The sequence below is a fragment of the Lithobates pipiens genome, unplaced genomic scaffold (genome assembly GCF_037356315.1).
Source record: "Lithobates pipiens isolate NorthernLeopardFrog02 unplaced genomic scaffold, aLitPip1_a1.2 Scaffold_25, whole genome shotgun sequence".
In the NCBI taxonomy this organism is placed as follows: domain Eukaryota; kingdom Metazoa; phylum Chordata; class Amphibia; order Anura; family Ranidae; genus Lithobates; species Lithobates pipiens.
In genome coordinates, this window is record NW_027507787.1 from 173,657,581 (window position 1) to 173,674,989 (window position 17,409).

At 41.6% G+C, this 17,409-nt stretch overlaps 1 protein-coding gene across 4 annotated transcripts in view; it reads left to right on the forward strand.

The window, feature by feature from the left end:
• The window catches only part of LOC143930676 (protein FRA10AC1), a 67,446-nt gene that overhangs the window by 16,707 nt on the left and 33,330 nt on the right, over positions 1–17,409 (forward strand). For all 4 annotated transcript variants that reach the window (XM_077455189.1, XM_077455191.1, XM_077455190.1 and 1 more), the window contains exons 3-7: positions 855–950; positions 1,043–1,088; positions 9,996–10,072; positions 12,451–12,534; positions 15,372–15,456. In XM_077455189.1, coding sequence (XP_077311315.1) covers positions 855–950; positions 1,043–1,088; positions 9,996–10,072; positions 12,451–12,534; positions 15,372–15,456 — 388 coding nt within the window. The remainder of the gene's footprint in view (positions 1–854; positions 951–1,042; positions 1,089–9,995; positions 10,073–12,450; positions 12,535–15,371; positions 15,457–17,409) is intronic.

Consider the following 17,409-nt stretch of genomic DNA (forward strand, 5'->3'; position numbering starts at 1 on the left):
AAGGTAAAATTAATCCTTAAATTGGTCACTGTACATGGGATATTAATATTCACCATTGCTCAGTGTGAGAATCCACTAAGATTATCCAATCTTACAATATGCGGGTTGTTGATTTCCCATGCCTGTGACTGTTTTTGAGTTTGGAAAGTTTGATTTTACAGATGATAATAATAATCAGTAAATTTAAATTATAATACAGACCCCAAGACAAGGGCCCAAGGAGGAGAATCAGGCCATCTTCGCAATACTGCAGTTCAAACAACAACTGCCCCAACCTATAACTAACTGGCCTTAGAAGCAAGGAGCACATGGAAGGGGCGACTTTAGAAAAAAAAAAAGTTAGAGTGTTAGAACTACAGATAATACTAGGGTGCCTTTATCGTGGCCTCTGCAGCTTACGCATTTATTTGCAAATGTGTGCAAACGAAACCCCTGTTTTTAACGTGAACTGTTAGACAGGACAATTCGGTTTGTTGCAAGCTGGCTGGCAAGTTGAACTCGGATTTTTCTTTTGTTTTTGTTTTACATCTCAGCAATACACGTAGAGGAAATAATTGCCACCTTTCAAAATGGGACTTTAATCTGTATTTAAACATTGTTTTGCTCTTTTTTTTTTTTCCTGTGTGTAGCCTTGCCAAAACTCTTTTTTTTCAGGGGAGTGGCAGAAGGAAGAGGGACATTTTTCAGTGCATACATCTTCCCACCTGTGGCTAGGCTTAAAGAAAGAAAATTTGTATTCTTCTATACTTTTCTGTAATCTGTAATATCTGTCAAGTGCCATGGCAGGTTTTTACATTTTGACCTTGGCACATAAATAATCCTGTACTAACTTCTTCCCATTTGTGCCACTACAGCAGTAAAGAAGATGAAGCTTTGGTTAAGAAGCCATTCCAGAAAGAGAAACATGGGAAGGTGGCACACAAGCGGGTTGCAGCAGAGGAATGGGACAGGTATAGAACACCATGGTATTATCTTTATCTAATTCCGTAATAACCGGCAGCACTGTATAGACTAACATGTATTTTGCTTTCCACAAACACAGGGAGGAGGCGCGAAATCGGCGATTTCATCTAATATCAATGGATGCCGTATCCTTTTGTCTGCCTTCCTAACCAGTCAAGTAATTATTAGTTCCAGGGCCATCATTAAACCCTCCACTGGCTGTGTTGTGACATTAAATGTAATTGTTGTTTATCCTGGAATACCCTTTTCAAAATGTAGAGAGAACAAACTGCACGTATATTAACATTTCAGGAATTTAGAAAAATGTCTTGTATAGTAAGCAAACAAACAAAAGAGAATTTGGATGGCGATAGACTCTATCTCTATCTAATCTCTATCACACTTTGCTACAAAGTAAAGTAGTGAGTGTACAGCTTGTATAACGCTGTAAATTTGCTGTCCCCTCAAAATAACTCAACACACAGCCATTAATGTCTAAACCGCTGGCAACAAAAGTGAGAACACCCCTAAGTGAAAATGTCAAAAACCATTATTTTCCAGCACTGCCTTAACCCTCTTGGTCATGGAGTTCACCAGAGCTTCACAGGTTGCCACTGGAGTCCTCTTCCATTCCTCCGTGACGACTGTACAGAGCTGGTGGATGTTAGAGACTTTGCACTAGTCCACCTTCCCTTTGAGGATGCCCCACAGATGCTCAATAGGGTTTAGGTCTGGAGACATACTTGGCCAGTGCATCACCTTTACCCTCAGCTTCTTTAGCAATGCTGTAGTCATCTTGGAGGTGTGTTTGGGGTCATTATCATGTTGGAATACTGCCCTGTGGCCCAGTCTCCAAAGGGAGGGGATCATGCTCTGCTTCAGTATGTCACAGTACATGTTGGCATTCATGGTTCCCTCAATAACTGTAGCTTCCCAGTGTCAGCAGCACTCATGCAGCCCCACCACCATGCTTGAATGTATGCAAGACACACTTGTGTTTGTACTCCTCACCTGTTTGCTGCCACACACGCTTGACACCATCTGAACCAAATACATTTATCTTGGTCTCATCCAACCACAGGACATGTTTTCAGTAATTAATGTCCTTGGTCTACTTGTCTTCAGCAAAGTGTTTGCGGGCTTTCTTGTGCATCATCTTTAGAAGAGGTTTCCTTCTGGGATGACAGCCATGCAGAACAATGGTCTGAACACTGACAAGCTGACCCCCCCCCCCCCCCATCCCTTCAACCTCTGCAGCAATGCTGGCAGCACTCATATGTCTATTTCCCACAGACAACCTCTGGATATGATGCAGAGCATGTGCACTCAACTTTTTTGGTCCATAAGAGCGAGGCCTGCTCTGAGTCCTGTTAAACCGCTGTATGGTCTTGGTCATCGTGCTGCAGCTCCGTTTCAGGGTCTTGGAAATTTTCTTATAGCCTAGACCTTCTTTATGTAGAGCAACAATTCTTTTTTCAGATCATCAGACAGTTCTTTGCCGTGAGGTGCCATGTTGAACTTAGAGTGACCAGTATGAGAGAGTGAGAGTGATAACACAAAATTTAACACACCTGCTCCCCATTCACACCTGAGACCTTTAACACTAACGAGTCACATGACACCAGGGAGGGAAAATGGCTAATTGGGCCCAATTTGGACTTTTTCACTTGGGGTGTACTCACTTTTTGTTGCCAGTGGTTTAGACATTAATGGCTGTGTGTTGAAATATTTAAAAAAATGTAAGGGGTGTACTCACTTTTGTGAGAGTGTGTGTGTGTGTGTGTGTGTGTGTGTGTGTGTGTGTGTGTGTGTGTGTGTGTGTGTATTATATAGAAATAAAGTCTTCACATCCCTATTTAAAATGTCAGGTTTCTGTGATGTAAAAATAAATGAGACAAAGATAAATCATTTCAGAACTTTTTCCACCTATGTGACCTATAAACTGTACAACTTCAATTGAAAAACAAACTGAAATCTTTTAGGGGAGGAAAGTAAAAATGCAAAACTAAAATAACATGTTTGCATAAGTGTGCACACCCTCTTATAACTGGGGGATGTAGCTGTGTTCAGAATTAAGCAATCGCATTCAAACTCATGTTAAATAGGAGTCGGTAAACACCTGCCATTGTTTAAAGTTCAGCTGTTCTAGTAGGTCTTTCTTGACATATTCTTAGTCGCATCCTACAGCAAAAGCCATGGTCTGCAGAGAGCTTCCAAAGCATCAGAGGGATTTTGTGTTTAACCACTTGCCGACCGCCGCACGACGATGTACGTCGACAGAATGGCACGGGCAGGCATAAGGGCTTACATGTACGTCCTTGCCTGCCCGCGGGTCGGGGGCCCGATCGGGCCCCCGCCCGGTGCCTGCGGCGGTCGGTATTCGTTCGAGAGCGATCCCGGACGAGGGGGCGGCCATTCATTCATGGCCACCCCCTCGCGATCGCTCCCGACGAATGAAATTGTCCGGTGACATCACTTCCTCTCCTGTAATGTAAACACAGGAGAGGAAGTGATGTATTCTCTCCTCCGTGTTGGTATTTTTCGTTCCGGCACCGAGGAGAGAGCATCGGTGAGTTGCACAAGCACTACACTACACAGTAGAACATGCCAGGCACACTCACACCCCCCCTTTACCCCCCGATCACCCCCCAATTACCCCTGCCCCCCCAGTCACAGTGACACCAATTGCTTTTTTTTTTTTTTGCATTGGTGTCATTTGTGACTGTAATAACTGTTAGGGCAGTTAGGGTTAGCCCCCTTTAGTTCTAATGTGCCCCCCTAACCCCCCAATAAAGGTTTAACCCCGTAATCACCCCCTGTCGCCAGTGTCACTAAGGCTGGGTTCACATTGCAGCGGTTTATGAGAACGAATGTGATTCGCACCGCACTGCAGTGCAAATCACATCCGATCTCTGTGCGATTCGAGTTCAGCCATACAGATAGTATGGCTGAATTCGTGTCGCACCCGCCGCAAATTCGCACGGGACCCTTTTTTTGGCCCGCAGCAGAATCGGATCGCATGGGTGTTCACACCATGCGATCTGAGTTTGCAGATCGCACTGCGATATGCGAACTGATCTGGGGGTGTCATTAACATTTCACTGACACTCCCAGCAGTTCGCATAGGGCAGTGTGAACTGCCGCCGGGAGGCATGCGATGCGGGAACCCGCCACGGATTCGTGGCGTTCCCGCATCGCTCCAGTGTGAACCCAGCCTAATAAGCGATCATTTTTCTGATCGCTGCATTAGTGTCACAGGTGACGCTAGTTAGGCAGGTAGGTATTTAGGTTCGCCGCAGCTTTTTATAGCGCCAGGGACCCCCATATACTACCGCATAAAGCCCCCTGATTGCCCCCTAGTTAACCCTTTCACCAGTGATCACCATATAACTGTTACAGGTGACGCTGGTTGGTTAGTTATTTTTTTTTTATAGTTTCAGGGCACCCGCCATTTATTACCTAGTCTCACTAGTGTACCCCTAAATTTAGGGGTGTCTACTTTCCAAAATGGGGTCATTTGGGGGGGGGTTTGTGCCATCTTGGCATTTTATGGCTTTCAAAACTGTAACGCCCTTAGAAATCCTGAAGGCAGTGCTTGGTTTTCGGGGGCCCCGTACGCGGCTAGGCTCCCAAAAAGTCCCACATATGTGGTATCCCCGTACTCAGGAGAAGCAGCAGAATTTATTTTGGGGTGTCATTTCACATATGCCCATGGCATGCGTGAGCAATATATCATTTAGTGACAACTTTGTGAAAAAAAAAAAAAAAGTTTGTAATTTTCCCGCAACTTGTGGCAAAATATAAAATATTCCATGGACTCAACATGCCTCTCAGCAAATAGCTTGGGGTGTCTACTTTCTAAAATGGGGTCATTTGTGGGGGTTTTGTGCCATCTTGGCATTTTATGGCCTTCAAAACTGTAATAGGTAGTGAGGAGTGAAGTCAAATATTTACGCCCTTAGAAAACCTGAAGGCGGTTCTTGGTTTTCGGGGCCCCGTACGCGGCTAGGCTCCCAAAAAGTCCCACATATGTGGTATCCCCGTACTCAGGAGAAGCAGCAGAATTTATTTTGGGGTGTCATTTCACATATGCCCATAGCATGTGTGAGCAATATATCATTTAGTGACAACTTTGTGAAAAAAAAATAAAAAAAAATTAAAGTTTGTAATTTTCCCGCAACTTGTGGCAAAATATAAAATATTCCATGGACTCAAAATGCCTCTCAGCAAATAGCTTGGGGTGTCTACTTTCTAAAATGGGGTCATTTGTGGGGGTTTTGTGCCATCTTGGCATTTTACGGCCTTCAAAACTGTAATAGGTAGTGAGAAGTGAAATCAAACATTTACGCCCTTAGAAAGCCTGAAGGCGGTGCTTGGTTTTCGGGGCCCCGTACGCGGCTAGGCTCCCAAAAAGTCCCACATATGTGGTATCCCCGTACTCAGGAGAAGCAGCAGAATTTATTTTGGGGTGTCATTTCACATATGCCCATAGCATGTGTGAGCAATATATCATTTAGTGACAACTTTGTGTAAAAAAAAAAAAAAAAATTATTTTTTGTCATTATTCAATCGCTTGAGGCAAAAAAATAAAATATTCAATGGGCTCAACATGCCACTTATCAATTTCCTTAGGGTGTCTACTTTCCAAAATGGGGTCATTTGGGGGGGTTTTGTACTGCCCTGCCATTTTAGCACCTCAAGAAATGAGATAGGCAGTCGTAAACTAAAAGCTGCGTAAATTCCAGAAAACGTACCTTAGTTTGTAGATGTGACAACTTTTGCGCAAACCAATAAATATACAATTATTGACTTTTTTTTTACCAAAGACATGTGGCTGAATACATTTTGGCCTAAATGTATGACTAAAATTGAGTTTATTGGATTTTTCTAATAACAAAAAGTAGAAAATATCATTTTTTTTCAAAATTTGCGGTCTTTTTACGTTTATATCGCAAAAAATAAAAATCGCAGAGGCAATCAAATACCATCAAAAGAAAGCTCTATTTGTGGGAAGAAAAGGACGCAAATTTTGTTTGGGTACAACATTGCATGACCGCGCAATTACCAGTTAAAGCAGCGCAGTGCCAAATTGTAAAAAGACCTCTGGTCATTTACCAGCAAAATGGTCCGGTCTGAAAGTGGTTAAAAGGCATCAGTCAGGAGAAGGGTACAAAAGATTTTCCAAGGCATTAGATATACCATGGAACACAGTAAAGACAGTCATCATCAAGTGGAGAAAATATGGCACAACAGTGACATTACCAAGAACTGGACGTTCATCCAAAATTCATGAAAAGACAAGAAAAAAATGGTCAGGGAGGCTGCTAAGAGGCCTACAGTAACATTAAATGAGCTTCAGGAATATCTGGCAAGTACTGGCTGTGTGGTAAATGTGACAACAATCTCCCGTATTCTTCATATGTCTGGGCTATGGGGTAGAGTGGCAAGACGGAAGCCTTTTCTTTCAAAGAAAAGCATCCAAACCCGGCTAAATTTTGCAAAAACACATCTAAAGTCTCCAAAAAGCATGTGGGAAAATATGTTGTAGTCTGATGAAACCAAGATTGAACTTTTTGACCATAATTCCAAAAGATATCTTTGGAGCAAAAACAGCACTGCACAACACCAAAAGAACACCATATACACCGTGAAGCATGGTGGTGGCAGCATCGTGCTTTGGGGCTGTTTTTCTTCAGCTGAAACAGGGGCCTTAGTCAAGGTAAAGGGAATTATGAACATTTCCAAATACCAGATAATATTGGCACAAAAGCTTCAGGCTTCTGCTAGAAAGCTGAACATAAAGAGGAGCTTCATCTTACAGCATGACAACGATCCAAAGCATACATCCAAATGGCTTCACCAGAAGAAGAGTTTTGGAATGGCTCAGACCTTCATCCGATTGAAAATTTGCTTGTTTGTTTTTATTTTTTTATTTATTTTTTTCAATGCAGAAAAGTATTGATCGTATAGTAATAGCATAGAAAACCAGAATTTGAATCCTGGGCTACCCCACAAACCTAATACACTTTTTTTTTTCTTTTTACTACTATTGACTTCAAACCCCTTGGCATGGTAGCTTTTATATGTCTGTTTTATAAAGGCCAACTATAACTTATTTTGCTTTTAGTATTTGAACTTTTTTGCCGGTTTGAATCCTGAAAGCAGTTGTAATTTATTTTTTTAGCAATATGAAATGTAAAAATAGCCATAAAATGTGTTCTGAATTTGTAAAATAAAGATGACATCATATCCTGTTATTAAATAATGTTGTCCAGAGCATGATGAGCTCACCAAAGGCCTAGGCTCAGATAACCGTTCTTCATCTTCACATCCAAATAAACAAGCTGCTTTTGGCAAATCTCAAATTTTTTTAATAAAAAAAAAAAGAGAAAGTTCAGAGGGTTCATCCAGCTTTCTGTCTTGCTTAACAGAGAATCCCTGTAGGCTAAAAACCTACAAAATCAAGTGAGCTGGGAGTAACATTTTTGGTCAAACGGGGAGATTTACTAAAACTGGAGAGTGATGATCTGATGCAGCCGTGCATGGTAGCCAATCAGCTTCTAACTTCAGCTTGTTTAATTAAAGTTTGACAACAAACCCGGAACCTGATTGGTCTCTATGCAGAGCTGCACCAGATTTTGCACTCTCCCATCTTTAGTAAATTAACCCCGGTGTGACTAAATCCTTTCACATGCAGTCACTGCTCAACAGCACAATATATTAAGGTAGTAACAGCTGTCTAAATAGAATAGCCAGCAGTGGAGATTTCTCCATTCACGCTGTTATGGTGCATGAGAGATTTAGTTGATTTTTCTTTCATTCAGCTTGTGGGTCATGGGTCCACCAAAGAGTTGGGTAATGTAAATCTGTTCTTTGCTCATTCAGTTAATAGTCAGCAATGTCACGCAGGGAGTCCATAGCCCTGTGTGAGCTAAAAAAACAACAACAGGAAGGGGGGGGGTTTTGGAGGCGCTTCCTTTCTTTAATATTGATCTGTGTAAGCTAAAGCTCAACATCACATCTTGCGTGGGCTTATCCAGTTGGTGGCAAGGTAACAAACGAAAAGTAAGTGTGTGTTGTATATGGGGAGGGTCAATTTAAAGTGGACCGGTTTCTTTGCTCTGTGTATAGGTAAGGCACAGGTTCACTTTAAGGTCAGAGGTCAATGTTTTTCCATTCTTTATTGGTGAAAAAAAATAACCCTAAAAATACTAAACCAAAAAATTTATGCTTCCTATAGAAAGTATTCACCCTCTTGGATGTTTTTTATGTTTTACGGTCATAGAACTTTTGAATCACAATGGAGTTTTTTTTTTTGTTTTTGTTTTTTTTTGTTTTTTACGCTAATTGACAGACATAGACTTTTATATGCCGAAGTGAAAACAGATCTCTACAAAGTGGTTTAAATGTATTACCTTTAAAAATCAAAAAACAAATATCACTGATTTAACTGTATTTAAAGAGGCTGTAAAGACAGACGGTTTTTATCTTAATGCATTAAGATAAAAAACCTTTGTTGTGTAGCAACGCCCCTAATACTTACCTGAGCCCCATCTCTGTCCAGCTATGTCCACGAATCCCACGGCCAACCAGGATGCTCCCTCCTGATTGGCTGAGACACAGTAGCGACACCATTGGCACCCACTGCTGTCAATCAAAGTCAGCCAATCAGGAGAGAGAGGGGCGGGGCCAAACACGTAACTCTGCGTCTGAATGGACACAGGGAGACGTGATTCGGCTCAGATGCCCCCATACAAAGCTTCTTGCTTTGGGGGCACTCGACAGGAGGGAGGGGCCAGGAGCACAGAATAGGGACCTAAGAAGTGGAGGATTGTGGCTGCCCTTTGAAAATCCACTGCACATAGCAGGCAAGTATAACTTTTATAAAAAATATTTTTTTTAAAAAAGCAAGAATTTACAATCACTTTAATATACATTTAAGTATACTGTATACCACCTTATATCATGACACCCTTAAGGATCCATGTGCACTTGCAAATAGGGCCACATGTAATTACCTGCAACAGACTTAGCGGGCTACCCTGTGATTAGCTACATGTCTGAAGCCCCATTAAAAGCAATGGGAGCCTGCAGCTATTGGTGGCCGTTCACATGTGATAACCTCATGCAGTGATAACCTGTGGATGATTGTCCCTGAATGCAGACTGTCTGCATCCAGGGTTGATAATCAGTAGATAATTGTCCAGGGTTGGATCATCTGCAGTTTATTGCTGCATGGGCATCCAGGGACATTCATCCATAGGCTATTGCTGCATGAGCAATTACATGCAAACGCTCACCAATAGCTGAAGGTACCGTCCAGCTCCCATTGCTTTTAATAAGGGTTCATGTCCACATCTAATCACAAGGAACCCGGCGGAAGTCATCACAAATGGCCCCATTCGCAAATGTGAAAGAAGCCCAAAGCATCACTGGGACAGTCATTCTTTCCAGTGGCACAACTTTATTTAAATGGAAATCTCTGGTTGCAAATTCCATTTTGTGGACAAAGTTATTTTGATTGCTGATGCAGATACTGCTGGCCAGGAATCTTATTTTTTGGTCTGGTGCTCCTAACATATATGCACGTCTTTTCCAAGTAACCTGCTGGAGTACCCACAGTAGGGAGTAGTAGCCTTACCTGTTGTGAGCAGCCTAACCTGAGTCAATGGGCTCTTCAAATGATTCTTGCCCTCTTACTGCCTTGTTTAAACTCTCGTCAAAGATACAGAGCCTCTTGGGTGCCCTTTTCCCCATTAAAGTTTGTGTGCTCAGGCAGCTATAGCCATGCATAGTGCAGACCAATTGTCTCTACACATAAATCAATATATCAGTCAATCTTGAAATGGAAAACCATTATGCTAGTTTATAGTTCCCAAATGGGCTTGAATAGATATATTTTCTTTATTTTTTATAGCACAAAGAGAAATCTAGCTTCTAGAATATTCATGGGTTATCTCATCTATCTGTTGATTACTCCAATGTAGTGCTATTTGTCTCCCAGATAAACTGAATGAAAACATTGTTAATTAAATTAACTACAAACATTGCAGTTTGCCAGACATCAAAAGTTTGTGAATGATTATATATTGTATTATGGAGGAAAACTGGAAGACTTCAAACTTTCAAAGTAAGTCCATTCATCTATGTAACAACTATAGTGTATGCATTTTTATATCTACACTTCCTGTAGCAGCCAAATTAAATACTTTTTAACATTTTGCAGACTGTATATATGTTTTGAATGTATGAAAGTAGTATGTATGTAAATGGCTTGACTTTAACCCACAGAACTTAAAAATTTTGCTTGTGTTAAAGCGGATCTTCACTGCATCTGAGCGCCACAAACTAACACTATTTAATTCATTTTTTATATTCAAACCAAACTCCCCCATCTATACATGTTTCCGTGCTTTATTTTTGTTGAGTAATCACTTTGAAAAACACCCCCTAGCATTTCTGGCAGTGGCCTTCTTGAGTAAGGGCAAATTATTTATATTGCATTTACTTCCTGGAATCTATCTGCCCTTTGCTCAAGCATGCATGGAGGAGAGTGTGCTTAGCTGAGAAAATGCTGCCTCCTCACCTTTTCCCTTTTGGGCATCCTCCAAACTAATCTATAGCTGAACTTATGCTGTTTTTGTACTCCAATGAGCTGTGGGCTAGGTGAGTCTCATCCTGCAGCCTGCTCCTGTTTCAGTGAGCTGGGGGATGGGACTGTCTTATATTAAGTAGAAAGAACGTGCGTTCAGAGGATGCTCAAGCTTATCTCTAGTTGAGAATGCCCCGGACACTCCCAAAAGTGTTGGAAGTTGAAGAGAATTATGGGCAATTAGGGAGATGAATTAGCAGGCTAATAGGAGCTTGAATAAATGCCAGTTTTATACATTCTAATGACATATTCCAACCCGCAGTGTGTCACCTGATGACAGGGTAACTTTGAAAAAAAAGTCAGAAGATACTCTGAAGACCGTTTTTACGTTTTAACTATCAGTGCCAATACCGGGCATTTGCATGAGTAGTTGTACTCGTGCAAATGCTCTGAAGCTTAACCCAATACCTCCCGGCAGGGCCGCTGATAGGCTAGTGCAGCCAGTTCTATTGTACTGGGCCTGGCGTCCTCGGCGTAGCAGGGGGGCCGGCAGCCTCTCAGATGATCGGTGCGTCGGTGGGGGAAGTTATAAGCACCAATCTCCCTGTAAAGCTTTCAATAAAGCAGCTGACAGTCGCTCCTCCTCCTCCCTTCCCTGCCTGTGAGCTGCTTTATTGAAAGTTATACTGGGAGATTGGTGCTTATAACTGCCCCCACCACCGCACCGATCACCCCTGACTGTCCCCTGTGTCCTCCTCTGGCTCCCAGTGTCCTCCGTATGCTCCTCCGACTCTCCACGTCCTCCACCATTCCCCCCTTGTACCATATCTGTCAGGATGGAGAGCGGAGGAAGGAGCTGATTATATATGTAATTTTCCGGCTCCTTCCTTTTCTGAATGCACAGAGTCAGTGATCACTGACTGATCATTCATAGCTGAGCATTGTAAACCGTGTTTACGATGCTTCAGTTTTTATGAATGAACAGGAACCTTTGTCTCATTTTCATTCATATTCAGTGCAGCTGAGGCTGCAGAAAAAGGGACTGGGGAATCTGTGCCCTCAGTCCCTTTCCTTGTCTCAAAAGGGAGATGCCAGGGATCTGTTTAGACCCCTATGTCACCAAAGCCACACCCAACAGGGCTGATAACAAAAAAAATTATATAAAAAAAAAATAATTGTTAAATTTGTAAAAATAATAAAAAATAAAATAAAAAAGTGTCACCTATCAGTGCTGCATATTACTGCAACTGTCACATGGCGATGATCGGTTATCAGTATTGGCAAGTATTGGTACCTGTACTCGGTCTTAAAAAAGTGGTATCGGTGCAACCTTAAGTTTAAAGCCGCATACACACGGGTGGACTGTATGGCCTACTTAGTCCGTCGAAACACATTTCAGCGGACACTCCGCTCGTGTGTGGGCTTCAGCTGACTTTTTCAGCGTGCAGTCTGGCATACTAAGTATTTCGGAATTTTCGAAATTCTGTCCGTCATACTTTGGTTTCAGCGGAAAATCCGCTCGTCAGTAGGCTAGTTCGACGGACTAAGAATGGCGCATGCTCAGAAAGGATTTACACGGCGGAAGGTTGCATTGCTGTGTATTGGACTTCCTATTTCTAGTCCCGCCGTACGTGCTGTACATGTCATCGCGCAAGCTTTCGACGGACTGTTTGGCTATCCGTGTGTGGTCAAGTCTGTTCATTCGAAAGTATGACGGACTGTCCGTCGGATTGTATGACGGACTAAGTAGGCCATACAATCCGCCCGTGTGTACGCGGCTTAACTCTTTAGTCGGATCTGCACTCACTGTAGCAGAAATGGATATGAATGAGTTCTTATAAGTACTCTATTAGTAGTGTTTGTACAGGTTTATACTTTTGGCTGCTTTGTTCATGATGTGCCCTTTCTGTTGGCAGAGGAGAACGTAAAACAGACTTGGATGTCATTCGAGAAAACCACAGATTTCTTTGGCAGGAGGAAGATGAAGAGGAAATGACCTGGTAAATTAACCCTCATGTCTGTGTTAAAATATAGAAGTGTCTAAAATTATACTTGCTACAACACCTGTTTATCTGGGGTGAGAACCAAAGGCATTGATTTTCTGAGTATTTGGAGAGAGTGTGTTTTATTTATATCTCTCTATTGTATGCACTGACATTTCTTATCACTCTCTGTTGAACACTCATGTGTCACCAGGTGCATTCACATAGCCCTGTATGTATTGTTTGGTTGTAGAGGTCTATTTACTCTGCACTGAACAGAATGTGTGAGTGCAGAGAATGCACGGTTCCAAAATACCGAACGTAAGCTTTTTGTCAGGGATGTTTACGCTGGTATTTCTGACCTCTTTCTGATAACCTTGCTTACCTACCTTTTTATCCTGATTCCGTGGCTTCACTACTTGGGGTCACTGACCTGTAAGAAGTATACAGATCAGGAAGGTCAAAAAGAGTCAGAGGTCCTTGATGGGTTCCTGGTCATAGTGTACTGAAGCAAGCAGATAAAAGTGACAAAACCAGTCAGCTAGCATGGGCTCATATAAAGTTTTGCACGACATTTCAAATACCGTTTGTCTGACTGCTGTATGGCAAACAAGGGTTTTTGTTGTGGAATTACCCTTCTAAGCACAACATATTTTATTTACGTGTCCAGTGTTGTGGCACCTTTAAATTTTAGAGGTGTTACAATCAATGCAAAGCACAGTCCCTCCATGGTATATGGAGTAAATGTAGAAACTGTTATTGTGGTTAGAGAAAAATTCCCAGCTCACTTACCAGCTAGGCTGCAAGAAAACAAAATCGACCCTATCTAACAGTCCACTTTAAAAACAAGGAGTTTAGTCATACACATTTGCAAACCTATTTGTAACCCGCAGTGGCCATGTCAAGGCACCCCAGTGTACCGCTGTCCTAATTCTTTATTTTTGAGAGTCTTTGTTAGACTCTCAAAATGATAGTTAAGATCGCTGTATACTGGGGTGCCTTGATGTGGCCACTGTGGCTTACACATATGTTTGCAAATGTGTGCAACTAAACCCCTTGTTTTTGTTTTAATAGTTTTTATTACTTTTTAAAAACAGCATACAGAACATTATGCCCAAATATTCATCAGAAGATTGTTGAAACAAGGATGCAATATATATTGTGCTTGTTGGCTCTTATCATATAAGTAATAACAAAACCCATTAAGAAAGGTTATATTCTGGCCCGAGGGGCTTCCTTGTCTCCTGATAGCATCCCTCAAAACCAAAAAGTCCCCCCTCCCCCACCCCTCCCTCCATCATTATGGTGTGGCTGAACCATTGTCTAAAAAAAATGATGGAGCGGAAAAAACAAACATAAACATGACCAGAACCAAAAAAAAGGGGGAAGAAATAAGAAATTGGGTAGAGTAGAACAGAGTGTCAAGGAATGGGATGGGTCCCCCGGGTCCCGGCCTCTCTGAAAAAACAACCCAGCTTTCAGGGAGCTTGAAGATAAGCAATCCAGGGTTTCCAAACTTTCTCAAACCTAGCTTGCCTATCTTGTCTTATACTGACCAGTTTTTCGTTGATCGTGATACAGGACACCTTGTGTTTTACCAAGGTAACATTAATTACAGGTGTTTTCCATACACGGGCTATGGTTATTTTAGCCGCTAGGAGAATAAAAAATAAGAGAGATTATAGATGTCTGGAGATCGCCTCCGATAGGTCAGTAAACAACCCTGTTTTGGCCTCTCTGGGTATATTTTGTTCTGTCACTGAGTAGATCAGGTTGAATATTCTGATCCAAAAACGTCAGACCTTCAGGCAAGACCACCAGACATGATGCCTATCTCTCAACCCCTTGTTTTTAAAGTGAACTGTTATACAGGGTACATTTTTTGTTTGCAAGCTAGCTGGTAAGTGAGCTGGGAATTTTTGTTTGATGTGCGTTGCCCTTCCATGTGCTCCTTCCTGCAAAAGCTACTTATAGGTTGGGGTGGTTGCCATTTGTCTGTTGCTGTTGGGGACACCAGTTCATTTTTTTTTTCTGGCACCATTAATTAGACTTGTACCTAACCTATTGTATGCCCTGGGCTGTCAGGGGGGCCCTAGATGTCTTCTTGGAAATTCACATATGTTACTGCCTGTAGACCACCTTTTGCTTGCCAGCGCTGTAAACTAAACTAAAGTCAACTTAGCCCAGGAAAAAGCTGCATTTTACCTACTGTCTTTTAAGCTCTAGAATATTCCACAGTGGTACATGATTCAGGCCTATGACAAGACTTCAGCAATTAATTCTAACATGTCACATGACTGCCTTTTTACCATTGAATATTTGGGAGCTTTTAATAATTTTATTGTATTGGGTGGTAATAATTAGTTGCGTAACCTTTCAGATTTTTTATTTATTACATGCTATCCTTGTCTTTTTAATTTTAATCTAATCCCAGAAGACCTAGAGGGCCCAGGTTCACACGATGAACAGTATATTCTTCTGTCTTTGGGGCTCAATAGCAGCTAGGACCCCCCCCCCCCCCCTTTCTCATTTATCTGTTTGCCCACAATCCATATTTGATCCAGTACACAGCAGTAGTAATTCAATCAACTTAGTCAACAATTCTTTTTTCAGTTAACTAAAAGGAAAGAATTGGGTTTAATTTTTTTTCATGCTGATCCAACAGAACATACTGCATCCTAGACGTAAAAAGACAGAAATCTAATCGCTTTCATAAAAAATTCATGATTTTTCTTACTTAACGTTTTTCCCTTACAACATTAATGCCATATAAATGTATTTTCAATGTAAAAGCAGATGGAAAAATTGTCTTATCTCAGCAAAATAAAGGAAATTTCTGTATTCTATGCTGACAGGGAGAAGAGACTTGCAAGGAAATATTACGATAAATTATTTAAAGAATATTGCATAGCCGATCTCAGCAGATACAAGGAGAACAAGGTTTGTGAAATTAGAATTTAATTGTAGAAAATCAGTTGTCAAAAAAGTCAAATGTAGGGAAAAGAAAATTGGTTGTTTGCTATGGAAAGCGCACTTTACTTTCTGCATTTGTGGTTTTATATATCATCAAATGATAAGAAAGGAAACATGAATCAAATACCGCAGTCACTTACAGGAATTTTAAGTTAACAGCAAGCGTTTTTTAGTTTTGGACGCATTTTAAATGCTTACCAAATTATTATTATTTTTTTTTTCCAAGAAAGGGTTAAAATTCGTGTCAGTTTTTTTTTTTTCCAACCACAATGAAGGATGAAGCTCCTCACTATTAAAAATCGAGATTATTTCTGCATATGATACAAACCAATGCGTTTCTGGAGCTTCCAAAGCTACCATTTTATCAGGGCTTTGATAATTGGGCTTATTCTATCCATTGTTATGTAAAATATGAAAACAGACGCTCTTTACAATTACAACATGCTTTCGCACTACAAATGTTACTGCGGGCGACAGATTGCTGTACCAAATAAATGTGTCAGTAAAGCTCCCAAAATGGGAGGCAGAGATTTTTGAATCTGGTACAAGCCATAAGTGTCGCTAGGAATTTATTCAATGCCCCAAAGAGTGTTTTACACTAGAATCTAGAAGCCTGTCTAAGCAGGTCAAGCTGTTTCTACCAATAAAATAAGCGCCCTCTTGCATTGTGTTTTGTATCCGTTACCAAAGCCCAGATGAAGAGTGAATTTTAAAGCCCCCAAAATGCACTTTTTATTTGAGGGTCCTGTCTGATGTGTCCCCTGGTGATACCGTAGTACTGCCTCATTAGAGAGATTACACTCCTCGATATAGTCTGCATGAAATCTGGAATCCAACAAGGTGTTTGTATCCAGTGCCTTTCCCCTGCAGCCCCAGAAGGTGTATTTTAGCACCTGCTGTTCAGCCAACAATATTCTGCCTGACTCCTTTGATTTTCAGATGGAATGATGTCGGGCAGGATAGCTTTTCGGCATATCCAGTCTGAAAGAGTTTGTAGAGGCTGAAGGTTTTTTACCTTCATGCATCCTACCTCTTTGCATGAAGGTAAAAATCCTTCTGCATGCTGCTTTCCCTTGCAAACCCCCTCCCCTTATTACTCACCTGAGCCACCTCTCGATCCAGTGATGTTGCACGAGAGCCTCCGCTGTCCCAGGACTCCCTCTCCTCATTGGCTATCTCAAACCAATAAAGACAGAGCAGGGGCAGGGCTGAGCCACAGTTGTATGTGTCGCATAGAGCAGGGCTCTGCAGCGAGCACGCACCAGTGCCCCCATAGCAAGCAGCTTGCTATACGGGCACTGGTCAAGGGGGCAGAGCCAGGAGCCCCAGTGGGGGACCCTAGAAGAGGAAGATCGGGGCTGCCCTGTGCAAAACCACTGCACAGAGCAGGCAAGTATAACATGCTTGTTGTTAGTTTTATTTTATTTTAATTTTTTTTCTAAAATCTGAACCCTTTAATATCCCTTTAAACAGTTGTCACCAGAACACGTCTCTTGGTTGATTTCCCTCTATTCCTGTGGCAACTAAAATTTCTCTCTCACTTTCAGTGACAGTGGTCACCAGGACACATGGAGTGAATCTTTTCAGTGGGACATAGACAGCAATAAAAACCTGACAGAGGAGCTACCTACTCTATCTAAAATGTAAAAAAAGATTCCAACTTCACATATACTCTAATATTGCAAAGCTTTACTAAAGTCTTTAAATCAACCTTCAGTTGCAGTTTTGGGATGCTAAAGACAGACCCTATCCGGAGTCCTGGCTGATGCTTTAGGAACCAATCACATGGGCGTTCAGTCTGGATCCACCTGGTGGTGTTTTTTTATTTTTTTTTTTAGATGTTTCCAGACTGAACCACAGTGTGTGTTTGTGGGCAGGTGGATGTAGATGGACATATGTCTGTTTATATCCACTTACATC